At 38.0% G+C, this 27,863-nt stretch overlaps 1 protein-coding gene and 1 non-coding gene across 3 annotated transcripts in view; both read right to left on the bottom strand.

The window, feature by feature from the left end:
• Positions 1-1,096: 1,096 nt before the first annotated feature.
• The window catches only part of LMBRD1 (LMBR1 domain containing 1), a 66,329-nt gene continuing 39,562 nt past the window's right edge, over positions 1,097-27,863 (bottom strand). For both annotated transcript variants that reach the window (XM_070954658.1, XM_070954668.1), the window contains 6 exons: positions 27,403-27,505; positions 26,326-26,430; positions 23,993-24,142; positions 14,559-14,637; positions 2,528-2,619; positions 1,097-2,369 (listed from right to left, as the gene is read on the bottom strand). In XM_070954658.1, coding sequence (XP_070810759.1) covers positions 2,250-2,369; positions 2,528-2,619; positions 14,559-14,637; positions 23,993-24,142; positions 26,326-26,430; positions 27,403-27,505 — 649 coding nt within the window. In that variant the 3' untranslated portion in view covers positions 1,097-2,249. The remainder of the gene's footprint in view (positions 2,370-2,527; positions 2,620-14,558; positions 14,638-23,992; positions 24,143-26,325; positions 26,431-27,402; positions 27,506-27,863) is intronic.
• LOC139309148 (small Cajal body-specific RNA 15) lies at positions 3,253-3,384 on the bottom strand. The gene has a single exon (XR_011599806.1). It is a non-coding gene; the product is annotated as a small Cajal body-specific RNA 15 (non-coding RNA).

Genomic DNA, 27,863 nt, shown 5'->3' with positions numbered 1-27,863 from the left:
ACCAGTTTTAGGTAAATGCTATTAGCCATGCATCAGCTGCTTCCTTTTGTCTTTAAGGTCATGAAACAGAAGCCTTTTTTGGTCTAGGTTTTTACTGAATCTATTTCATTTGGCTCTGGACCTGGACAAGTATTTCATATCGTGTTCCTTTTTAAAGGGAGGTTGCCTGAAAAGGGCAAATTAAGAATATACAAGGACAATAAACGTAAAGTAGTATGCAAGAGTATTCATGGACTATCCTGCTGCATGTACTGTTGTCGTCAATGTGAGCTGAGATTCTAAGTTTTAATAAAGATAAAGGTTTCTCCTGTCCAGTTGTGTCCAACTGGGGGCAGTGCTCATTTCCGATTCTTGGCCGAGAAAGCCGATGTTGTCCAAAGACATTTCTGTGGTCATTTGGTCAACTGACTATAACCCAAGGTTCATGGAACGCTGTTACCTTCCCACCAAAGTGGCACCAGGCTTATCTACTCTCATTTGTATGCTTTCAAACTGCTAGGTGGGCAGGAGCTGGAGAAGGAATGGGAGTTCACCCCATTGCGCACCACTTGGGTCTCGAACGGGGCTGTCAGCTTTCCAGCTGACAAGCTCAACATTTTTAACCGCTGAGTTTGTCAGCTGGAAATGCAAAGGCCATTACTAGCATTATGCTGATAGTCTGAGCTGTTTTGCTGAGTTTTGGTGTGCATATGTGTGTATTTGTACACTGTGCATATTGGGGGGGGGCATTACATCACAGGTTACATTAAATTGTGAAGTCAAGACATTATTTTATCCTTCTTGCTATTTTGAAGGGGACTCATGTTCTGAAGTTGGGAACAAAAACAATGTTTGGGTATACCCCTGGGGGGAGAAAACTCCTTAAGAAAGAAATCATAATGAAGCAAAAGGATTCTTCTCTTTTCTTCCCCCTGCCTTTTCCAGCAAACATGTTAAACCAAGCCTTTTTTGTCTCTCTTTTGACATCATTTCTCTCATGATTTCTGTCATGGGAAACCCTGCAAGAAACGCTAGCTTAAACATCAAAAAATAATAGTAAGTCTAAAATATTATTCCATATTATATTTTGAAGGCGCAATGAAGTTGCTGCAGAAAATACACTCAAAAACTCATTTTCTTTATATGTAATTATAAGGTATGAGAAATCTAAGAACAGTAAAGACTAAGATTAAATAATAGATTTTGAGTTACAAGAATACTTCAGAATAGTATGCATTTAGGATCCTGATTAATTTATTTTACAAAATAAGAAACAAAATAGCATGATTTTTAAACATTTGTGCCCTTCATCAATTATAATTAAGCAAAATTATACTGAATAGTTGTTTCAGTATTTAAAACAGGGTTCAGCATATTTGTATTATGTCAAGACAGTGAACAGCAAACCGTAACCAAGCAAGGTGATTAATATTTAATGTCTTTTAAAAGTGTACATATTGGATTTAGTTTAAACCATGAAGAAATTAAAGCTCACAAATTGTATGAAAATATAGAAAAAAGTATCTTTCTTTACATTGTTATTTTGAATTAGAAAGCTCATGGCATATTCTATATTGTTGATCTGCCCAGATCTATTGCTCTCTATCCAACTGGGCTGAAAATAGTATATGTGGGCAGATACTAAACTGAATAAACAATACTTGAGAATGGAATACATATTTCTTTCACTATTTTACTGAATATAATAGTCGCACCCCATCTGCAACTATTGAATATAATACTGCATTCACATTTGATATGGCAGGGATTCTCTCTAATGACCAGATAATAGTTCTATTGTCTTTAAGTATCACTTCATATACCAACAGGTGTGATTTAGGTATTAGTTTCATATTAACAAGCACTGGTAACTTTAGATTTCCATGAGATGTATGATACATTTGTCAGTTTATTATGATTTGTCAAGTCTAAAGAAACAAAAATCATTAATAAATTTAAAATTCAAGGCTAACAAAAACAAACTTAATTACAAAATTATTTTCGGCATTTAAATGACATCACAACTTCGTAGCTATATACTCAAAAAATAGTTCTCTTTAATTTTTCCTTCATAAAATTAGCTCTTGTGCCTATGTACAAATGAATTTAACTATAAGCCAGTCAGATTTGCAGAAATTCCAAATCCTGGTTTATAATACTTCTCCCTTCGATATTGGCAAAAGTGAACTTTTCCAAGAATAAAGTCAAAACCAAAAGTGGCATTTTCACAGTTTTACATTGCAAGCTTTAACCTTCAGGACTGCAGGCTGTCAGCCATAATAGAGCGATGGCTCATCATCACTTATATCTGAATCATCTTCATCCACTTCACCTTCAATGACTGATTTTTTTCCTTTGCAGCATGACACAATTAATCCAATCAAGAAAACCTGTGAATTTACATCAACACACTGTATTACTGGAGGTTAGATGAAGGATGCAACAGATTTATATACAAGGAAATGTTGCCCCGATGCACATACTGTAAGTATAGTTATCCTAGAACATTAAATTGTATTTATAATAATCTTTAAATAAGATTACTTACTCCAATAAAAGCCCAATTGCCAAAGTAATATACAGCACTGAAGAACCAAAATTTGTGTAGAAACAGATATGTCCGAGTAACAGTGCATTGATCTGGAGGGGAAAAAAAGAGAAGCAGCTAAGAATAGCTCTTAAATATTAGGAAATGAGTTTAAAAGGGTCATGATTCTTCCAGATATATACGGATTCTCTTTACAACTGAAATTACTGCCAATATATACACTTACAAAATATTGTTCATTTTTCAATCTGAATGGATGAGAAAGGATTCATAAACACAAATACACATGATAATTTGTCATTCAGAAATCAAATTTATTATTCAATCTCTGAAATTTAATAAGGCACCTGGAGAAGATTTTTTTAATTGCCTGATATCTTCAAGACACACATTGATTGGTGGGTCCCATTATTAGCAGAGCTGTTGTCTCATATAAATAAAACAGGTTGCATCCCAGTCAGATAAGAAATCACCATTATAATCCTCATATATAAAAAGGGAGGCAAAGGTGATTAAAAATATTATAGACTGAGTGAGGAGCCTTACTGAAATTCTGGCTAAAATGTATACAAAACATTTTTTGAGCAAAATAGAAGACAGAGAAATAGGGGAAAAGTCTTTTAGTGGTGGAGCAAGCTAGATTCAGACTAAAGCACGTCACAATAGACAATTATTTTATTCTCAGAAGAATGTGTACGTATGTGCGTGTTAAGGAAAAAAATAGACATTGTTGGCAAATTGCAGTAAGGCTTAGCCACATCCTACAAGCAAGGCCTTGTTCTTCTGCCATTTCATTTAGGAGGATAGTATCAGTAGAATCAACTGACTTCACTGACCCTACTTTCTTAGTCCTCCAGAAGAATTTAGAATGTAGTTTATACATGCTAAGTGAGTAATAAGGACACAAATATACATTTGTTCTCAAACACACAGATCTATCATACAAGTTTAATAGTTAAGATACAATTTTATAATTTATAATTCCCTCTACTGGGAACTGAACTTACAGACTACTGAACTTTACATTACCATATGCAGTGCATTAGCTGTAGGAGCTATCCAGGCCCTGGTGCTTAACAGTGTGGCAGGAAGAGATATACAGAATCTATCAGAATGGTGTGTATATGTGTGTGTACACAATTTGGATGTGTGTGTATGTATGTGTATACATGTATGTATAATTGTGTATATCAATTTTCTTATTGTATAATTGTGTATATGTATATACATACATACATACACACACACAATCCAAATTTACTTAAGATCTCAGATAAATACATGTGTTGCATTATATTATGCCCCTGCATTTAAGTTTTTACATGATTTCCACCACCTCTGGAGTGGGGTTTGGGGTCTGTGAGTTCAATTCTTGTCAGAGGGTTGAGTGACTGTGCACAAGGAATCCCGATCGAGAAAGGGCCGCAACTGGCGAATCAGGCAAACCTGATAAAAGGTCCCCCTGGTAACAGCCGTCAGATGTTCCTCCAAAGACAGCTGCCTATCCAGGAGGACTCCCAGATTGCGAGCCCTTTCAGTGGGGGCCAAAGACTCGCCCCCAATAGTCAGTGATGGAGTCAACTGACTATATCGGGATGCCGGGAGCCACAGCCATTCAGTCTTGGAAGAGTTGAGCTTGAGCCTGTTCCTCCCCATCCAGATCCGCACAGCCTCCAGGCACTGGGACATCACTTCAAGGGCATCGTTGGGGTGGCCTGGGGTGGAGATGTACAGCTGGGTGTCATCAGCGTACTGATGGTATTTCACCCCAAAGCCACGGATGATCTCGCCCAGCGGCTTCACATAAATGTTGAACAGAAGGGGCGAGAGGACCGATCCCTGCGGCACTCCACAGATGAGAGGCCTCGAGGTCGACCTCTGCCCCCCTGCCAACACAAACTGCGACCGGTCGGAGAGAAAGGAGGAGAACCACCGCAACACAGTGCCTCCCACCCCCAACTCTTCCAGCCGCCTCTTTCAGGGCAGCGGGGAAGTGACCCTCACTCAACGAAGCATTAATGACGCCCTGGAGCCAGCCTCGTGTAACCTCCCGGGAAGCCAGTACCAACCAGGAGGGACACGGGTCCAGTAAACATGTGGCCGCACTAAGTCTCCCCAAAATCCTGTCCACATAATACAGATCTCCATAATTAATGCTGGATTAAGTCACATGCATCATCTAAAGTCTATTTCCATAAAATCACCGAGTTGGAACATATCTTAGATATCAACTAGTCTAACCCCCTGATTATGTTAACAATCTTTTCATATTATTCCTTAATACTATCTTCACTGAATTAATGTCCACTCAAAACAAATGAGTTGCTGCAGCCTTAGCTTTTTCCACAGCATCTTGCTGATCAGTCCAGGTACAGCCAGTCCTCATTTAGCAACTGCCTTGTTTAGCGAGTGTTTGCAGTTACGACAGTAATGAAAAAATAACTTTACAACCAATTCTTGCAGTAACAAACTTCAAAGGTCTATACAGGTAGTTCTCAACTTGCAGCCACAACGGGGACCAGAATTAAGTAAATCCAACTTCCCCCATTCACTTTGGCTTATCAGAAACTGGCTGGGAAGGTTGGTAAATGGTGGTCAAATGACCCCAGGACACCTCAAATGTTGTAAATACATGCCAGTTGTTAAGTGCCTCAGTTCTGATTATGTGATGGTGGGGATGCTGTGATTGTTATAAGTGCAAGGACCAGTTGTAGATCTTTTTTTTCAGTGCTATTGTTAACTTCGAATGGTCACTGAAGAATGATTGTAAGATGATAACTACTTGTAAAGCAAAGGAAAGTTGAATTTAAGATTATAAGCACAATCATAATTACACTTAGCAATTGCTTCACTTAGCAACCAAGTTGCTGGTTATAACTGTGGTCACTAAATGAGAATTATTTTATTCAGTACCCTTTTTTTCAAGCAAACACTAACTGATTTTTTAATGCTCTAAAATACATCATCTATCTGGGAAAAGAAAAAAAAGTTTGCCTTAGTATCAACAAGGCAAATCACGAGCAAATTGCTTTGGAGATGATTGGTGTTGTTATGAGTGCACATAACAAAAGCAAGAAAGCATGACCCTACTGAACCTTCGATATGCTCTGTTAAATGACAAACATAACCCAGAAATCCAAATTAGCTCTAAGGTTGAGAGAGAACGACTGCGTTAAGATCACCAACAGAGTTTTGCATTGGAGAATTGGAATGTACTTCTCTTATGATTTCTATGGATTACACAGAAATTCTCAACTATGTTTTCAAGTACCATCCAGGAAATAAAAATAAGCTTTTTTAAAAAAAAACAATAGAAATCAGTACACGTATGCCAGATGAAAGAGAAACTTCCTTTAATTTAGCCTGTGACCATTCCGTCTTGCACATCTTGCTGTGATTCATAGAATCAAAGAAAGCAAGAGTGGGAAAGTCCTCTGGAGGTCATCAAATCCAACACCTTGTCCAGTGCAAGAATCTCCATCATGGCATCTCCACCAGATGGCTTTCAAATTCTGTTTAAACACTTCTGCTGAAGGACAAACTGCTACTCCTAAAGCAATTTGCTCCTTTGTCGAATAGGAATATTTTCTGATTTTCAACAATATCTACTGCCTTGTAATTTAAAGCCATTGTTTCTTACTCTGTCTTCTGAAACAACTCTGAACACTTCTGCACATGACAGCACTTCAGATACTTGAAGACAAGCTATTATGTATCCCCACAGGCTAAACATACTCAACAACACTTCCCAAAGATTTACTCTCAGGTTCTTAATCTTTGCTGCTCTCTTCTGGACCCATTCTTCTATGGCTCCAGTTTGATAACTGCTTCTCTCTGGCCTGTTTCACTTTTCTGTGTTGTCTGCCAGACCTGCAAGCCACCTCCATAGAACAAACAACTACAGCATCCACTCCCACGACCAAGTAGCTTATACATTAAGTTGCTGACAACATTAAACACTTATGTTGATCAGAACCCAACATGTTTTAGAAAGAAATCTGTCATAGTACAATACCATTTCAGAATTTTTTTTCTTTTTCTACCAATTAGCCAAGAAGAAATTCAGCTTGATTATCTTTCACCTTCACTTAAACAATGAAGAGCCAAAAGAGGAGCAAGAAACTGTTGCCATGGGAATATAGCGCACCCACAGTACTGATGCAATGGGAGTGTGTCCTGTAAAGCTTGACAAAAATAATCTAAGGTCTTCTGTTCCTTATTCACACCAAGATAGATGTATTTTAAAAAAAACATGTAATTGGCTTTAACACATGCTAGAGATTATATACAGCATAGACAGGGCAAAAAAAGTATTAAAAGATTCTATGACAGATTTCTCAAGAGAATATCTCAAATGAGTAAGTAAAGTGCAGATGTTTCCCAGACAAGGTGGATCTGGGGAAAGCGAAAACCTATCTTGGATTTGATTAGCAATCTCAGCAAGATCCAAAGAAAAAGCTGGAGAGCCATTAATAGTTTATCAAGCAAGGTTTGTTTAAAAATAATCTCAATGAATCTAAAGTTAAGTAACACATTCAAGAGGCTAATTATTTATGTACTATTTTCTTTTAAATCGAGGGATGAAACTACAACGAATCACAAGTGAATGCTGCTATGTACCTTGTTTTTGGAAACCTTTTAAAATCAAAACAATTTCAGTACCAAACATCTTTCAGGAATCACTTGGGAAAAATATTGAATCCCCCACGGGAGTTAACCTCTAGGTAATTTGGATCCTGCTTAAACCCCAACAAGGATGGCTAGGTGCTGATATTTGTAAGACTATTCTTAAAGACAGGAAGTTCTTACATTGATCCAAAGTCATGAAACTATTGTATCAAATATGTTTTTGGTTCCTTTACTTCAGTGATGAGGCATGCTGTAAATGTACTGCAGAAATACCATTAACACAAATAATAGTTATAGATGATTTTATTTTTTCTTTAATAATAACCCAGAGGTGGGATTCAGCCGGTTCAGACTGGTTCGGGTGAACCAGTTGTTAAAATTCTGCCCAGTTTGGCGAACTGGCCCCGCCCTTCAGGCCCTTTTTCAGCCCTTTTTCGGGTGTTTTTGGCCTGTTTTTTGGCCCGTTCTGGATGTTCAGTAGTAGTAAATAAATAGAGAGGGTAATTGAGTCAAAAACCTCAACAAGGTACAATTTCCCTCTTTATTTATTTACTACTACTGAACCTCCAAAACGGCCCAAAAAACAGCCTGAAAAACAGGCCGAAAAATGAAGATTTCAAATCTTCAATTACCTCTCTTGAAGCTGTACAACAATCTGGATTTGAAAGGGGAAAAGGAATTTGAAGCTTGTGTGGGCACACACTTCAGACTTCTCAATCCATTGTACTTTTTCCTGCCCCACTGCACAAATCTTTTAAACATTTTGGCAAACACAATGTGAGCCTTCACCCCAAAGATATTCCCCCTTCTGAATTTGGATTATTAGACAACCATATGAAATAGTATAAAATCGCACTACTAACCTGGATTATAGCAAAACTTTGTAAAAAAAATTTGACATAAATTCCCATACCCCATATATAGATTATTTTGAACAAATGTAATGTCTTTGGGTTGATTTAAAGCCAAGATATGAAAATAAGGAAAGCAAGAAAATTTCATCAAAAACTTGAATTGCCATAATGTTGTCTTCCTAAAGTCCCCTGCTTCCTTCTTTGCTCCAATTACAATTTCTGTAGTAATAAAATTTATGTCCAATTTTAGAACCAATTCTGAGAAAATAAGGTTGAAAGAGGGTCAAAAATTCCTCCATCCACTTGGACCTTTCCCTCATATCCGTACATCAGTTATGGGGTGGGGTAGGGAAGGAATCTTAAGTATCAGTGTAAACCACCCTTTTTTCCAATGATAACAGTTCTAGGATAAATCAGATCAATAATAATGTCTGTCCATGTATTTTTCCTGCTCAGCTTTTCCTCATTATCTGACTATTCCAGAATATAAATAAAGACAGAGGAGGACAGTTTTATGATTTGGAGAACTTTGTGTCTATTTTTAGGGCTAGAATGATCACAGCTCAATGACAGAGCATGCATATTCAGGCAAAGCAAAGCCGAGGAAAACTTCTGTTGAGATCAATGCAAACTTCTCATAAATTATGGTCTATGAAGGTGGGGAGAATAGTGATCCTTAAATGCCTTTCTATATTTTTATGCATAAAGCATGCTTCTATTAGAGTCTTCCTTCATAGATAAACTGCTCAGGATAATCTGTAATATGTTTTTTTTTAAAAAAAGGAGACCAAAGGACAGATCCCTAAAAAATTGTCCATTTTTGACAGGGTTTTTCAAACTTGCAATCCTAAAATGTGTGGACTTCCAGAATTGCCCGGACAGCATTCTGGAAGTTGAAGTCTACACATCTTAAAAGTTGCCAAATTTGAAAAACACTGATCTATCAGAACATCTAGCTCAGGGATATCCTTGGCAACTTTAAGACTTGTGGACTTCAAAACGGGCCGAAAAATGGGTGGGGCCAGCCAGTGGTGAGATTAGCCTGAACCAGCTGAATCCTACTTTTGCCTTTGAGGTGAGTGGCCAGGAGGTGGGGCTGGGTGTGATGAGTTACACCAAGTTGGCCACGCCCACCGTCACATGACCACCTGGCGATGCCTACCCAACCAGTCATTAGGGCAGAGAACCGGTTGTTAAATTATTTGAATCCCACCACTGTAATAACTTCAAACCAACTAACATGGAGTATATGAAGATATATCAATGTATTTTTATATTTCACAACGTATTATCTGAATTTCTATGTACCAAATAACATTAAGTAATTAATATGGTATAGGTAGTCCTCACTTATCAATGGTAATTTGAATGGAGCACTCCATTACTAAGCAGCCAGGTTGTAAGGTGCAACATCATGTGATTCCATTGAATTACAACAGCCATTCTAGTAGCTGTTATTAGGCGAATCCTGCCCAGTTCCAGTATCCTCCTATCATGTGATAAACCATTTGTGATCCTTTGCCAGCTTCCCTATTGACTTTGCTTCTTGGAAGCTGGGAGTGAAGGTTGCAAATGACGATCATATGTGGGACACTGCAGTGTTATAATTGTGAACCAGTTGCCTGAATCACGATCATGTGACTGCAGGAACTCTGCGACAGCTACAATTACAAGAACCTGACATAAGTACCCCTCGTTTAGTGCCACTGTAACTTCGAACAATCAACAGCTGAACAAATGGACATTAAATGAGGACAACCTGTAATAATTATAGAATGCCTTTGAGTGATCCAAGGACATTTTTAAAAAATGGGTATTCTTAAGTATTCAACCAAATCCTTTCTCTGGAAATGTTTCAAAGAACAAATGGCCAGTTATATAATTAAAAATAAAGTTATTTATAGTTGCAAATATTTACAACAAAATACAGTGGTACCTTGGTACTCAACTGCTTTGAAACTCATTGAATTTGGTATTCAACACAGTTTGACATGAACATTTTTTCCAGGTATTCAGTGTTTGTTTGGTATTCAATGCATAAGCTACAACTTGTCGGTGTCAGCTGCTTTTGGACTCACTATTATTCCTTATGGGAAAATTTTATTTGGAACTTGTTGTTTTTGGTACTTATCAAACCAATTAAGAATGAGTACCAAGTTACCACTGTATATATATTTCACTCGTTAAGGGCATCAGCTTCTAATTCATCCATCTATAAGACTTCATTACTCTATTTCCCAAGGTCAGTAATTATATCTTATGCCAATTGACCTCACATCAAACATGGAAATGCCTCTAGTCCAAACAAAAATTTCCTCTTTATTAAAAAAAAAACCTCACAGCATACTCATAAAAACAAAAATTAAGAATATTTGCTATAGAATTGTCCAGATATGCCTGAGATTAAATATTGAACTAGTTCATACTATTAAGTTACACCATGTGAAATCCTCTTTTCCAATAATTTAGATGACCTCTTTCAAATATTTCTATTTCAAAAACCCTTTAGTTTGCTTTACTTTTTTTTCCATGTAGAGTTGTATTTGCTGTTCCTATTTATTATTAAATGTAGCACTTACCTCTCCGCTTATATAAGCATTCAAGATATATTATATACACTAGATAATATAATTTTTTAAATTTGACTGTAAAGTCAACACACTAGGTTAACTATTAAAATACTTAACAATTTACAGCTTGACAAAAGAGATATAAAAATACATTTCTTAATGGGACTCACACACCTCTCCTTAAGCAATGCATTGTGGGAACATCAGTGGAGGCACTATTAAGGGGATTATGCTGCTAGTTAAAGTAACTAAGCAGATTTATACAGACTATCCCTCAAGATAACTTAAATGGGCTGTCACTACATTTCAAATTTGTAAACTACCTTGGAGGCTCCTTTCAAAGCTGAAAAGGGTGGCATATAAATAAATAAAACATGTAGGAAAAAGCCCAAAATGTAAATTGAGATCTAATTCTGCAATGAAGGAGTTTTATTATCCTGTGCCAACTACTATGCTCTATGTGACAAGAAATAACACACAAGAAAATCAAAGCAGCATATACCATGCCATACGCAACCCCCTCCAGCTGCTTATCTGAATTAAAGAAAATGAACAGACCTACAGATGGCTCTCTACAGTAATCTGACAAAACAAATTATAGCCAATTTTTGGACCCATTTGGTCTTTCCAAGACAGAAAGGGAAAGAACAAATTTGGATAGACCTGAGAGAAGAGGAAAAGGTACCTGGGCATGGAAGGAAGGAGAATAAAGAAGTCCTGTTTAAGGGTAAAATACTAAATTCATCTGATAATCAGCTTGTCCAAGCAGCATTAATATTTAAAGGAATCTACATTTTGCACCAGATTTTTTGTTTCTTTGTCTTCATTTTTACCAGCGAAATTAAAACTATCACTTGAAATCCCAGATAATTATTTGAGGAAATAACTGCCACCTTCTATTGGATAAAAATGGTGCATGCACGTTCAGAAATGAGACCAGGCTATGATCCATTTAAAATGTCTACTATTAAAACTGCCTGCCTGTTAAAACTACTGAGAGAAACTGGCTTGGTAAACTTTGGGTTGATATTGGTGGATGAGATAAGATTTTGTCCTCCATTGGCCCCAAGGACAGTTCTTTTCACAACTATCAATTTCTTCTTGATCTGTCCTTCATTATGAAGACTACAATGAATGGGAAAATTGTCTCAGCTCATGTACACTTTCTAACAATTCTCTTGTGCCTGAAAATCTAAGACAACATATAATTAAAGAAATATAATGTGCCCTTAAAGGACACAATTAAAGCTAAGCCATGCTGAAAATAGAAGAACTCCATGGGATTGACCTACATTTAAACAGTACGTTTGCAGCTTTTTCAAAATTTAACAGGTAAATGAAGCCAAAAGACAAGTTACTGCATTTTTTTCAATAAAAAAGAGGTAGATAGTGTATGCTAATAGGTATAAATATCTAAAGCATAGCTTGCTTTAGATATAAGAGGGAAATGATCCTACAGTAATTTTTATGTGGCATTCACCCAAAATTAGATATGTGCTTTTATAATGCAGCAACATAAAGTGAATCTAAAGTTATATCAGGGCAGAATTGCTTCCATCTATAAATTCCACTAGAAATTTTGTGTTCTATGAACACAGTGATATTATTTTCTTCTGAACCATTATTAGCAGTTTTTTTTTTCCAAAATTGAAAATGGCTATTTCTGTGGTAAGTTCAAAATTATTATGTTATAAAAGTGCAAATAATGCCACTTTCTAATTTTAGAAAATAACTGTATAAAGTGACAAATAAGGATAAACATACTAATATTTAAATATGGCCTTAAACATCCGAATAAAAATTATTATAGAAGTGATATTTATTTTTAAATTTGTTCCTTACTATGTTTATAATAGATTTCCCCTCTTTTACAACTGCAGTAGATGTTTACTTTATTGATTTATAAAACTACCACTCTTTTGAGACCTCTGACATTTTCATTTATAATATATACCCACAACCTTGAGATTCCTTTTCTTGCCAATTCTTGATAGTTATAACATTTTGGATACATTTTATTATCCTAATTAATATGTCTTTTTTCTCTGAACCGATTCCCCCCTTTTCTATTTACTAACAGTTCCTCTGGAGGACAGGGAAGACCCAGACTAACTTCTGAAGATAAATGTAGCCCTGAGGGCTAGAGGTTAGCTTCACAACTTGCTAACTTTCTAGTTTAAAACCATTTTCTTTTTTGCAGATTATTTTAAACTTATTATCACAATAAAAAGAGTATTTTGCACATTTATACATGGTGCGAGACAGGGAATTAATTTCCTTCTTAAAATATAAGAAAGTGATGTCATTCTGTGATGGGCCTTCAAAATAAAGCATTTTTCTCCTACATAGTAAATTACATAGTTTTAATTACCACAAGATATCGTGATGGCTCACAACCCAAGTTCCTTGTAAGTTTCTATAAAGAACATTATACAAATAAAGAGTAGCTGTAATCACTGAACAACACCTCCAGGTATCTGTGGCATAATGCTCAAATGTACCATTTGCTGAAAAATACAGGAAGATAGTTATTTCTGCAAGCATCAAGTTAAGCACTGTGGGAAAGAGGATGCTGGGATAGAAACGCTTAGATCTAATTCAGCCAGGTTACTCTTCTATTTGAAGCAATATTTTGAGAAATGTAGTTGCCATAACAACCTCTTTTTAATATTACCAATGAAACTAGAATTCATGTACAATCACATCAACAATGCTCTTATTTCTAATACTCTTCTGTCAGTATAATCTCATAATCAATATATACCGGTATATAAACCATAAGAACTGGAAGCAGGATGTAAATTAGAAAGTAAATTGGACTGCTAAAATATACTGCACTATAGAACAATGAACGTATTTAAGAGAACATTCTCGCTGAACAAGGAGTTACAGCCACAACAATTTATTACAAATGAATTAGTGTGTCAGTTTCATTATTAAAAAGTCCTCCATCTCAGCACTTTTTTTCTTCCCAAAAGCTGATGGGGAAAGTAATAAATTATCTAGTTAGTGGCCAAATGCTCATCTTTACTTCAAAATACAAGTTAGTCTAGTCATTAACACATTACTTAGAAGTAGTTCTACTGACAGAAAATAAACATCCCTAAGACTATAGTCACACAAAAAAAAGGCAAAAAAAAAAAAAGACTGACACATCTTTCCCAACAGCCTTCTGGAAATTATACACAAGTAATTAGCAGACATTCTCTGCAGAAACAAACAAACAAGCAAGCAAGCAAACAAACAAACATAAACCTCTAGAGAGGAAGTGGTAAATACCTTCTCATTCACTCATGATCTTCCTTTAAATAGCCTACCTCCCTAATGAATGGAGAGTACTTGAGCATCTGGACTACTTGAGAGGAAGATAATAGAAAAACAGCTGTTTGTGAAGGAACATCCTTCTGAATGTTAAGCTTGTTTAAAAACTGCTCAAGAGTGAAAAAAAAACCTGTTATTGCAAAATGGGCAACAGAAATACAGAGATAATTTTTAAGCCTATTACTCTTTTGAAAATAACAGCAAAATCAATATGGATGTGGAATTTTGTTGAGGGAACTCTATTTAGGATGCAATCTATTTAGGATGGCTATTTTCTTAGAAAAGACATTATGTCCAAGCATTAGCAAGTTTCTAATGTCATACATTTGACAAGCAACATTTAAAGGAATTTGATGGCTCAGGTTCAAAACCTTCATATAACATCAGAATAGACTGTGGAAATAGAAACAGGGTTCACCAACAGATTTGACAATATTTTTATTTCTTAGAAATTTATGAGATAGGAGGTATATCATCAAGACTGCAACCATAGTTGGGGACTAAGAATCAAATTAATGACAGTTGCAAGGCAAGTTCTGATAGTGATTGGTGAGTAGCTTTAGTGTCTTCCATGAAAAATCAATACATTAAAATATATTAATTACAAACTCAATTATCTTTCACTGTATATTATAATTGGGCTTGAAGTTATCTCACCTTCAGGTGCATCTGCATCACAGTCTTTGGCTACGTATGTTGTTTCATTGTTCAAATGTCCTTCAAATGTTTTATTATTCTACACAAAGAAAACATTAATTGATGGTTATTTCATAGTACATGTAAGATACCAATGCCATTTACACATCATGCATTTTACTTGGCACAAGAAGCATCATTTAATTTAATTTAATTTAATTTCCAATTTATATACCGCCCTTCTCCCTGAGGACTCAGGGCGGTGTACAGCCAAGATAAAAAACATAGAATACAAATATTAAAACATTTAAAAATATATATAAATTTTGGCCCGAAAGTTAAGAATCACAAACTAATTAAAAGAATTTAAAAATTTCTTCTAAGCCAACCCGGCTTGCTAGAAAAGATGGGTTTTCAGGGAACGACGGAAGGCATTGAGGTTGTTAGGTTCAGCTTGCAGCGTACTCCTAACTTGTTGGTCAGGCAATATCTGTTTCTTTAAGAAACAACTGAGCCACGTAATCAGGGTTTGCTGAACCCTGTAATTAGGCTACAGTGCATAAATAAGCAGCACAGAGAAGCGTTCCTGTTTCTTCCTGCTTCTTCCGGATTGATACCTGATTGTATCCTGTTGCTTACTGAGTCTGTTATATGGTATTGTATACCAAGAGTTACTAAAGTCTGTTTGCTTTGGTAAGGGAAGATACTTACTGGACTGATATTACTGTTTATGACCTTGGACTGTTTTACTTACATCGAGACTGCTTGTTATCTATAAAGTATTTTTCTCACATGAGCTGGACGTTTATCTCCTTCCCTGTGTGTTTCTGCTCTGCTCGTTGCACAAGCAACAAATACCTTTTACACACACCCTGACATTGGTTATGGGCCCAGAACGTTCCAGGGCTCTTTAATTTGTTTTTGTGGAAGTGAGAAGTGCAGGCAGTGGGTGTAGTAGTCAAGATGATGGCTTTTGAGCAAGGTACACGTTATTCTACTATAACCCGGTTGGATGGAACAAACTATGTTACCTGGTCCACAAAATGCTGTCTACTTTTGCGAAAAGAAGGACTGTGGGACGTGGTTAATAATCCACCGGACATAACTGTATTGAATGCTGATGACGAAGAAGATGCCAAAAAGATAGCGAAGTTTCACAGGGACAACGAGCGTGCTTTATGCATCATTGGCCTGACACTGGGAGACCAGCAACTTGTCCATTTCCGGGGCGAAGAGTCTGCTGCGAGGTGTTGGTCAAAGCTAAAGAAGCTCTACGTTCGTGACTCTGTGGGTGTCCATATCTACCTGACACGGAAATTATTTCGCTTACATCTTCAGAAAGGAGGAGACATGATGGCTCACCTGGACTCCATGACAGGGCTTTTCCAGGAGCTACATGAGAAAGACCTTGTGTTTACTGAACTGCAGCAAGTTTATATTATTCTTTCATCGTTGGATGACAGTTATGACTCTTTTGTTTCATCATTAGAAGTATTGTCTAGAGATGAACTAACATTGGCCAGTATAACTGGTAGGTTACTGGATGAGGCCAAACGTAGGCAAGAACGAGACCAGTTAAGGATGCAACAGCAACCCAAAGTGGAAGCTGTATATGAGAATGACAATATTGTTAAACGCTGTTATGCTTGTGGGGCTAAGGGGCACATTGCAAAATATTGTAAAAATAAGAAAGTGTTTGCTAGAAACTCTGCTAAACCCAGGAAAGGGTGTAATTTAGCAACCAGTTCATCTATTAATATAAGAGATGATTGGTGGGTGATTGATAGCGGTGCCTCTCAATCAATAACAAAAAACAGAAAACTGTTTCTAAACATGAAGAAAAGTACTAAAAAGGTCAAATTAGCTAATGGCTGGAATGTGACTGTAGCTGGGGAGGGACTTGTTCAATGTTCTATTAGTAAGCACCCTTTACCCATGCTTTATATCCCTAGTTTGAAATATAACCTTTTATCTGTAAAGTCATTACTACATTCTGGGTTTACAGTAACTTTTAAAAACAACAAATGTTTGCTGGAATGTGAAGGCACTGTAGTTACTGCAGAATTAGAAAACGACTTATTTGTCATTAGGGATAAGTCATTACTGTTAGTTCAGTCAAAAGCTAAATTTGGAAATGTAAAGCCTCATGATGAATGCTTACATTTACTACATAGAAGGCTTGGTCATCTGAATTTCAGGTTGTTGAATTTGACTGTTAAGCAGTCTAAAGGCATCAAGGTAAGGGCGTGCAGCAAATACCTGAACTGTAATACTTGTAACCAGCATAAGAGTAAAGTTACACCTGCAAACCGCTGCAATGGGTTTAAAACAACTAAACCTTTGGAGGTAGTCTTTTTAGACTTAATAGGGCCAAAGAAACCCAGTTTAGGGGGAGCATGCTATATTTTAAGTATAGTTGATCACTTTACCAGATATGGTTTTTGCTACCTTATGAAGTCCAAAAGTGATACGTTCCAATGTATCACAAACTGGCTTCGTTTTGTAGAAAGGAAGCAGAGGTTTAAGGTGAAATGCATTGTTACTGACAATGGAACTGAGTTTACTAACCATCAGTTGGCTAAGTTTTTGAAGGATGCTGGGATACAGCATAAACGTTCTGCCCCTTTTCGGCCAGAACATAATGCATATATTGAACGAAGAGGCCAGACCCTACAAGCTATGACTAGGACTATGCTGGCTGATGCTTGTTTACCTGATAAATTGTGGGGAGAAGCAATACTATGTGCCAATCATATTTTAAATAATGTGGTGCACTCCTCTACAGGAAAAATACCTTCTACTTTATGGCACGGGAGGAAGCCTGATTTAAGTTATATACATACTTTTGGTGCACCAGCCTGGGTGCATATACCAGTTAGTCAGAGAAGGAAGGACCAACAGAGAGCAAAGAAAATGATTTTTGTTGGCTATGAGGCTAACCATAGGTCCTATAGGTTCTGGGAAAAAGGAACAACAAAAGTTTTGTGTAGCGCTAATGCTAAATTCCTAGAACATGAAGGCTGGGACAGGTTAGAAAAAGCAGACTATGGTTTTACAGATATTGATGTTAAGGTAGACCATATTCCTGATGATAGTTCATCTGAGATGGATGATAAACCATCTATTAAGGTTGAAGAACAGGAATCAGGGTTAGGGGAGGATGAACCCAATATACCTGATATTAGTCCTGTTATGCCTAGACGATCTTCCAGGGACCGGCATCCACCAGATCGCTATAAAGCCACAGTGGTTTGCCAAGTAGATATCGAACCATCCAGTTATCATGATATAAGATTATATCCAGAAAAGGAGCAAAAAGCCTGGCAAGAGGCAATGGATAGAGAAATTGATTCTTTGAAGAGGCTTGGTGTCTATGAAGTTGTAAGAATACCACCAAATGAGAAACTTATAGGCTGTAGGTGGGTCTATAAGGTAAAGAAAAGTGTAGATGGGCTAGTAACCCATAAAGCTCGGCTTGTTGCACAAGGGTTCTCACAGACAGATAGAGACTATGATGAGGTTTTTGCTCCAAGTCTACGAGCGAGCACTTTGAGAACGATGCTTGTTTGGGCAGCTAGAAATAAATGCTCTATTACTCATTTAGATGTCGAGACAGCTTACTTGAACGCTCCGTTGAGGCATACAATATATATGAAGAAACCTCCTGGTTATGATACACAGGATAGAACTGAGTGTTGGAGGCTACAGAAAAGCCTATATGGTTTAAGGCAATCAGGTTACGAGTGGAACCAATGTATAGTGCAGGAATTACATAACATTGGGTTCTATGAGGGCGTAGCAGATAAATGTCTGTTTAAAAAAGAACAGGATGGATGTGTTTCATTCTTGTTACTCTTTACAGACGACATTGCCATAATTACCAGAACTGACGCTGAGGCCAGAGAGATTATCGGTCAGTTGCAAACAAAATTTAAACTTAGAAATCTAGGACATATACGGCATTATCTAGGGCTGGATATCCTGAAAACATCTAGAGGATTTAAAATATCACAATCTAATAAGATCTGCAAATTGTTGAAAAAATATGGGATGGAATTATGTAAACCTGCCAAGACTCCTATGGCACAAGAATTCCAACAGGATAGTTTGCAGAGTCCACAGTTCAGTAAAGAACTGTATCAATCATTAATAGGCAGTTTGTCGTATTTGAGCAACTGGACACGGCCTGATATAGCTTTTAGTGTTAATCAACTAGCACAATATAGTTCAGAGCCTACTGATAGGCATTGGCAGGCTGCTAAACGTGTTCTTAGGTATCTTAAAAGAACATTGCATTTTGCTATGTATTTAGAACCAAATGCCAATATGATATTAAAGGCATATGCTGATGCCAGTTTTGCCAGAAAATCTACGTCTGGAATAGCAATCATGTTGGATAACTGCCTGATTGGATGGAAATCAATTCCCCAGAAACACATAAGTTTGTCTACCATGGAAGCGGAGTTTTCTTGTCTATCACTTACATGTACTGAACTGATTTATTATAAACAGTTGATGGAAGATATTGGATTCAAAATGGACTATCCTATTACGGTTTATGAGGATAACCAGGCAGCCATTAAAATGGCAACGAATCTTGCTGTAAAGACAAGGACTAAATACACTGATATACGTTATCTGAATGTTCGGCAATGTGTTAAGGATAACATGATTACATTGGAATATTGCGCATCAGAGGACAATATTGCCGATAGTTTTACCAAAGCGCAAGGTGCTATTAAACACACCAATTGTTGTGAAAGATTTGGATTAAGAATCTGAAATGTAACTGATACCACTGTACAATGTATGATTTGGATGTGTATTTTTGTTTCTGTATCTATTGTGTATATTGTCCTGCCCAATGGGGAGAATGTTAGGTTCAGCTTGCAGCGTACTCCTAACTTGTTGGTCAGGCAATATCTGTTTCTTTAAGAAACAACTGAGCCACGTAATCAGGGTTTGCTGAACCCTGTAATTAGGCTACAGTGCATAAATAAGCAGCACAGAGAAGCGTTCCTGTTTCTTCCTGCTTCTTCCGGATTGATACCTGATTGTATCCTGTTGCTTACTGAGTCTGTTATATGGTATTGTATACCAAGAGTTACTAAAGTCTGTTTGCTTTGGTAAGGGAAGATACTTACTGGACTGATATTACTGTTTATGACCTTGGACTGTTTTACTTACATCGAGACTGCTTGTTATCTATAAAGTATTTTTCTCACATGAGCTGGACGTTTATCTCCTTCCCTGTGTGTTTCTGCTCTGCTCGTTGCACAAGCAACAAATACCTTTTACACACACCCTAACAGAGGTCATGGATTCTTCTTATCTCCGGGGGCAACTGATTCCAGAGGGTGGGAGCCCCCACAGAGAAAGCCTTCCCCCTGGGGGCCACCAGCCTACATTGTTTGGCTGATGGCACCCTGAGGAGGCCCTCTCTGTGGGAGCGCACGGGTCGATGGGAGGTCGTCGGTAGCAGCAGGCGGTCTCGCAGATAGCTAGGCCCTATGCCATGGAGCGCTTTAAAGGTGATAACCAACACCTTGAAGCGCATCCGGAAGACCACCGGGAGCCAGTGCAGCTCGCGCAGGAGCGGTGTTACATGGGAGCGCCATGTTGCCCCCATCACTACCCGCGCTGCTGCATTCTGGACCAGCTGGAGCCTCCGGGTGCTCTTCAAGGGGAGCCCCATGTAGAGAGCGTTGCAGTAGTCAAGGCAAGAGGTGACGAGGGCGTGAGTGACTGTGCACAAGGAATCCCGATCAAGAAAGGGCCGCAACTGGCGAATCAGGCGAACCTGATAAAAGGTCCCCCTGGTAACAGCCGTTAGATGTTCCTCCAAAGACAGCTGCCTATCCAGGAGGACTCCCAGATTGCGAGCCCTTTCTGTGGGGGCCAAAGACTCGCCCCCAATAGTCAGCGATGGAGTCAACTGACTATATCGGGATGCCGGGAGCCACAGCCACTCAGTCTTGGAAGGGTTGAGCCTGAGCCTGTTCCTCCCCATCCAGATCCGCACAGCCTCCAGGCACTGGGACATCACTTCAAGGGCATCATTGGGGTGGCCTGGGGTGGAGATGTACAGCTGGGTGTCATCAGCGTACTGGTGGTATCTCACCCCAAAGCCACGGATGATCTCGCCCAGCGGCTTCACATAAATGTTGAACAGAAGGGGCGAGAGGACCGATCCCTGCGGCACTCCACAGATGAGAGGCCTCGAGGTCGACCTCTGCCCCCCTGCCAACACAAACTGCGACCGGTCGGAGAGAAAGGAGGAGAACCACCGCAACACAGTGCCTCCCACCCCCAACTCTTCCAGCCGGTGCAGCATGATACCATGGTCGATGGTATCAAAAGCCGCTGAGAGATCTAATAGGACCAGAACAGAGGAATAACCCCTGTCCCGAGCCCTCCAGAGATCATCCACCAACGCGACCAATGCCGTTTCCGTGCTGTGCCCAGACCTGAAACCCGACTGGGACGGATCTAGATAGGATGTTTCCTCCAGGAATTGCGGAAACTGTTGTGCGACCACACTCTCAAAAACCTTCGCAATGAAGCGAAGGTTGGAAACAGGACGATAGTTGGCCAATATTGCTGGATCCAGGGACGGCTTCTTGAGGAGAGGCCTCACCACCGCCTCTTTCAGGGCAGCGGGGAAGTGACCCTCACTCAACGAAGCATTAATGACGCCCTGGAGCCAGCCTCGTGTAACCTCCCGGGAAGCCAGTACCAACCAGGAGGGACACGGGTCCAGTAAACATGTGGCCGCACTAAGTCTCCCCAAAATCCTGTCCACATCAACGGGAGTCACAGCATCAAACTCTTCCCAGATAACATTCTCAAGACTGTTCCTCGTCACCCTGCCCTGATCTACCCAGTCAGAGTCCAGATCCCCCCGGATCTGAGCGATTTTGTCATACAGGTATTGTCCGAAATCCTCCGCCCTGCCTTCTAAGGGATCCTCCCGCACTCCTTGATGGAGCAGGGCGCGGGTCACCCTAAACAGGGCGGCCGGACGATTCCCTGATGACGCAATAGAGGCGGAAAAGTAGTTAGACTTTGCCGTCTTTATCGCCACTAGGTAGGCCTTAATATGTGACCTTACCAGTGTTCGATCAGATTCAGCGAGACTGGCCCTCCAACCGCTCTCCAGGCGTCTTTTCCGGCGCTTCATTTCCCTCAGCTCCTCAGTAAACCAAGGAGCCGCACGGGATCGGCATCGGGTCAGAGGCCGCAAAGGCACAACTCGGTCCAAGGCCCCACCAGCCGCCCAATCCCAGGCGGCTACCAGGTCCTCGGCCGAGTCATGTGCTAGATCCTCAGGAAATGGCCCAAGCTCCGTCTGGAACCTATCAGGATCCATCAGGCGCCTGGGGCGGATCCATCTAATTGGGTCCGCCTCCCTGCGGCGAGGGGTCGCGGTTTGAAGATCTAGGCGAAGGAGTGAGTGGTCAGTCCATGACAAGGGTTCCATGTCTATATCCCCTATAACAAGACCACTCAACCACTGGCCAGAGACAAAAATCAAATCCAGAGTGTGACCTCCCCTGTGAGTAGGGCCATGAACTAACTGGGTCAGGTCCATGGCCGTCATGGAAGCCATGAACTCCCGAGCCACCTCGGACGTTTCACCAACGGATGGCAAGTTGAAATCACCCATGACTAAAAGCCTGGGTGTATCTACTGCCACCGTGGCTATCACGTCGAGTAGCTCGGGTAGGGCTGTTGCCACGCGGCAGGGAGCCAGATACGTAAGCAACAAGCCCATCTGAACCCCACGGCCCCACCTCACAAGGAGGGACTCACATCCGGCTATCTGAGGCACAGTGGTCTCTCTCGGACCCAGATCCTCGTTAATAATAACCGCCACCCCCCCCGCCCCTCCCCTGGGCCCTCGGTTGATGGAATGCTCTGAAGCCTGGTGGGCACATTTCAACCAGAGGGATGCCACCCTCCGGGCCCAACCAGGTCTCTGTAATACCCGCCAGGTCCGCTCCTCCCTCTTGTATAAGATCGTGAATGAGGGAGGCCTTATTGACCACGGACCTGGCATTGCACAGCATCAAATCATGAGGCTTTTTTCTTTAAAAAGAGATACAGGTAGTCCTCAACTTACAGCAGTTGATTTAATGACCGTTCAAAATTACAACAGCACTGAAAAAAGTGACTTATGACCATTTTCCACACTTATGACCACTGCAGCATCCTCATGGTCATTTGATCAAAATTCAGATTCTTGGCAACTTACTCATATTTATGACAGTTGCAATATCCAGGGGGTCATGTTTTGTGATCTTTTGCGACCTTCAGATAAAGTCAATGGGTAAACCAGTTTCAGTTAACAATTATTACTAACTTACCAACTGCAGTGATTCACTTAACAACAGTGGCAAGAAAAGTCGTAAAATGGGGCAAAACTCACTTAACAAATGTTTCACTTAGCAACAGAAATTTTGGCTGTAAGTCAAGCACTACTGTATTTGAATAAAAGGCAGAAAAATTACATTTAAATCCTTTACTATTTGAAATGCAAGCAGTTTTGTTAACAATATCTGAGCTGTTTTGATAATTTTCCATCAGCTGAAAAACTGATAACTGCAATCTGTTATCAAGGTCAAATTCCTACCAAGGAACTTAAGGAATGAGATCTGGGGGAAAATGATATTGCTAGAAAACATGAAAAGATAAAAGGGAATGAGATAAAAGAGTATAGAAAAAAAATGACCACGTCATCAAGGAATGATTGAAAATGCTTAGGAAAATAAGTCTATTTTGAATAACATGACATTTGTAACAGATTTATAAGCTTTGTAATACTGTGACCCATCGAAAATATAAAAGTATAAAATAAAATACATATCCAAAGACCCTCCCTCAAGAATAAAAGTAAAGAATTCATTAAGGCTAGGCCTGGGCAAAAAATAAATATACTTATACACTCCGTAGGAAGAAGTACAAGTCCTATATGAAACCTACTTGGAACACATTAAAACATACATGCAATCAGACCCAAGGGCCACTGAAATGAAACTGTTTTGGGGCCCTTCCTGTAGAATGGGAACACCTATGGGGCAACTATGATCCAAAAGGGCGGGTCACTATCCCCTAACCCAACCCCTCCTGATATCCTGTGGTGGGGAGTGTGGAATATGGACCAACCCCACCCTCAGTGTTAGGAAAATTTTAGGTACTGCTATGATATTGAAGGATCGAATTGAAAAAAACCAATGAAAAGGAAAAAGAAGAAAATAATTATATTCTGTCCTTCGTATTATGAAATTACCACTATAATGCTTAAATTATTACATAATTGAACACTAGATTTATTACTTGAACTTATGTTCAACATAAGTTGAACATAAGAACATAACATAACATTTGTTTTTAAACACAAAAAAGTGTTTATTTCAAAATGCATGATAGCTGACTGCAAAGTTCCAAAATCTTACCGTAATTAGATACTTTTGACTCCCATACATAACATATTGAGGAGCTAAACTGTAGATCATATAGCTGGTGTGAAGAACAATCAACAGAAGTATCATACAAAGAAAGAGAAGGGCTTGAGGTCGTGTCCTCCCCCGTCTGATCTTGTATAGCTAAAATTTTAAAATACGTTTTTATATTAACACATTATGAGTTAGTTTTTCACATTAAAATAAGAAGGCTCTCAGAGTGTATTTTAAATAGGCTATCTATCCTTTCATTTGCAATTTCTGCTCCAAATTTTGAAGAATTACAGGAGTTTACTATTCTATACAAACAAAGTATTGGAGATGAATGGATGCTTTAACTCAAGGGTCTCCAACATGGCAAACGTGGCTGAGGAATTCTGGGAGTTGAAGTCCACAAGTCTTAGAATTGCCAAATTTGGAGACCTGGTTTAACTTATCTAAATATGCAATCATGTTAAAACATACCAATCTATAGGAAACTGGGTTATGCCAAACCAAACTATGAGTACATCTACCCTGGTGTTATATATTCCCATTCTTTTCCACATTGCACATTATCCCATGTACTTAACAGCAAAGGACCAAACAAGGACAGGAAACAGAAGCAGCGAAGAAAGAGAAAAGAAGAGAGAGAACTACAGCAAATGAATATCTGGCATGTGGCTTGAAATCTTATGCTTGGGTGATGTGGATTCCACAAGGGGATTAAACTAAATGCTACTCATCCTTTCTGTGGAGCTTATAGTTTGAAAGGCACTTAAAATCATCTAGTCTTTTCTTCTGTTTTTTTAAATCTTTGTAAGCTGCTCAGCGTCACTTATTTGAGATAGGTGGCTTTATAAATCGTATAAATAAATGAAGAACAGTCCAATTTCTGCAAAACGCTGTTGCTGCAGCATTCAGTGTTTGACGAACCACTTCTAGAAAATAAGTGTCCATCGTTTTAAAGCATTTGTTCCAATGGGACTCAGCCCACCAGATAGTTTTACTGATAATCCAATTTCTTGAAATATGCATATCTTGTTACTGGTTTTAAAACAGAGGTCCTTAACTTTTCATGCCATGGACCCCATTGAGAATCTGGTGAAACCTATGGATCCTTTCCTAGAAAAATGTATTTAAATGCACAAATAAAATATATAGATTGTATGTATAAAATGTATAATATAAGTAATACAGGTAGTCCTTGTCTTACAACCATTCATTTAGTGACTGCTCAAAGTTACAACAGCACTGAAAAAGTGACTTCTGACCATTTTTCACATTTACGACCACTGCAGCATCCCCATGGTCATGTGATCAAAATTTAGATGCTTGGCAAATTTAGATGCTTCATACTTATGAAAATTGCAGTGTCCTGGGGTCATGTGATCAGCTTTTGTGACCTTCTGACAAACAAAGTCAATGGGAAAGCCAGGTTCACTTAATAACTGTAGCAAGAAAGGTGATAAAATGGAGCAAAATTCACTTAACAACTGTCTTAATTAGCAACAGAAATTTGGTGCTCAGTTGTGGTTATAAATTGAGGACTACCTGTTTATGTGAAAATACATTTATATTTTTTTCCTCATCCAAATTCATGGATTCCGTGAAATCTATCCATAGACTCCTGTACCCCGTAGGGGACATTAACTACAGATTTAGAGTGGCTCTAGGACTAAAAAAAAAAAGATGTACTATCTCATCTATGTTTTAAACTTTCAAATACTTGAAAACAAAACTGATGACAATAGCTAAGAAATATTTCTTTTAGATCAGGGACAGAGAAAACTGCTTAGAGAGGGCTGTAAAGCATTATGAAGCAGTACATAAGTCTATGAAGCAGTTGTTTCTTTTAAAGAAAATTGGCATATAAACATTCAATTTCTAACAAGCGTCCATTTTCAAAGCAGCCCTGCTTAAGTAAAAACATATATTTAATAAAATTAAAAATGTTAAAAGTTAAAATACCCTGTATACACTTTAAAACTGAATCCATACTAATTGCATATTATGAAATACAATATGCTAAAATACTTTTAAAAATATTACTACTACTAATATGTTTTAAAATTAAGCATTTAAATATAACAAAATTGCCACCTAGTTATTGTGAACAAATTCCAAGGCATTAAGTTTCAGAATGATTCCTGCATATGTTGACTGGATGAGAAGTGAAATGATTTATATGAGCTGATATAAAAGCTGTCAAAATAAGTATTTATTTTAATATCATATGTAAAACAAAGCTTTCTGCATATTTTCTAATATGTATTTGCGATGTTTTATTTATTTGTCTAGCATACTAAATTACTTGGAAAGTGAGTGAAAGATACAATAAAGTTTACCCTTATCCAGAAGAACCATATACCCATATTGCGAATTCCAGCCATTGAAGTAAATATGAAGTACATGATGATCGTGGTAATAAGAATATAATCTAAGGGAAACACCTAGAAGATAAATGCACTATATTTATACATCAGGAAAATTTCTCTCTCTTCAGCTATAAAATTTTGAGGAAAACCCAAGCAATAAAATTACTTAATAATATATTAATAAATTAATATGTTTTATTTATTTATTTATTTAATTTGTATACCGCCATTCTCCAACAGGACTCAGGGCGGTGAACAGCCACGGTAAAACACAACATATAAAATACAACATATAAAATATAAAAATGTTAAAAATGTTAATAAAATGTTACTAAATCCAATATATTCAACAATAAGAAAATGACAGAAAGTAGTATTTTATCCAAATTTTGACAATATTAATATCAAAATAATTAATAAACTTAAATGGGTTATTAAACAGTCAGAGGTCAAGTGTCCTCCAAAAACTCTTCTGTGCTCAATACTCAGTTTATGGAAAGATAGCATTAACAGCCCCCCTTAGTGAATGCTATAGGATCAAGAGATTCCCTGCTCCAAAATATGGATAAACAGCAACCTAATTTCAGGTCACAAATAGATTGAAAGCTATTTGCATGATAAAAAAACCCTCCATACTGGCAAGATGCAATCCAGTTAGAACAATTTAGTTTATTATATTTAATTTGTGATATTCTCCACCAATAATAGTTTGAGTAGTTTTCAAAAGATAACTGTTATTTATTGGAATCAGAGTTTTCATTTTCTATCAATCATTGTCAAAAATGTACATACTCTGTTTCCCCCAAAATAAGACATCCCCTGATAATAAGCCCAATCGGGCTTTTAAGTGCCCGACAATAAGGCCAAGCACTTATTTCAGGGTTCAAAAAAATATAAGATAGGGTCTTATTTTCAGGGAAACACGGTACTATTTCATGTATATTATTAATATACATTATTTAATATTTCATTTGCTTATTTTTAAAACTCTTTTATTTTATTAGCATTTAAGTCCTTAACATTCAGTAGAAGTGAGGTTTTACTTACTGTCTGTAGAATAGGCAACAGCATATTCAATGGGTTAGTCAAATTAGTTCCCAGGATTATAAATCCAGAATTTATACCAGTAGAATGAAGTGCTTTATCCAAACTGTAAGAATTTAAGGCATAAATTGTTATTGCTTGATTTTTTAATTAAAAAATTTACATTTTCAGTACATTTTCTGTATAAAGTACTTAAAAATAAAGATATCCATTGACATCAACATTTTAGAAATTATCTTATAACATTTTATAGTGATAATGATTAGGAACATAGCATTTTCTATTTTAAATTGTGCACAGATCAGGATTGATACTTGTATGTATCTTCTAACCAACTTATATATTCAGAAAATGTACCATTTTATTATAGAAAATTCAGGAGACTCATGAAGTAGACATTAATCTGATAATTATCCTCATGTTTACATTACTATGAACTGCTGTATTGTTGAAGTTCTCCAGGC

Source organism: Pituophis catenifer, unplaced genomic scaffold (assembly GCF_029215685.1).
Source record: "Pituophis catenifer annectens isolate HBS135680 unplaced genomic scaffold, rPitCat1.0.hap2 SCAF_1, whole genome shotgun sequence".
Lineage (NCBI taxonomy): Eukaryota > Metazoa > Chordata > Lepidosauria > Squamata > Colubridae > Pituophis > Pituophis catenifer.
Note: the sequence above shows the minus strand (reverse complement) of the source record. Positions and strands in the feature narration are given on the sequence as shown.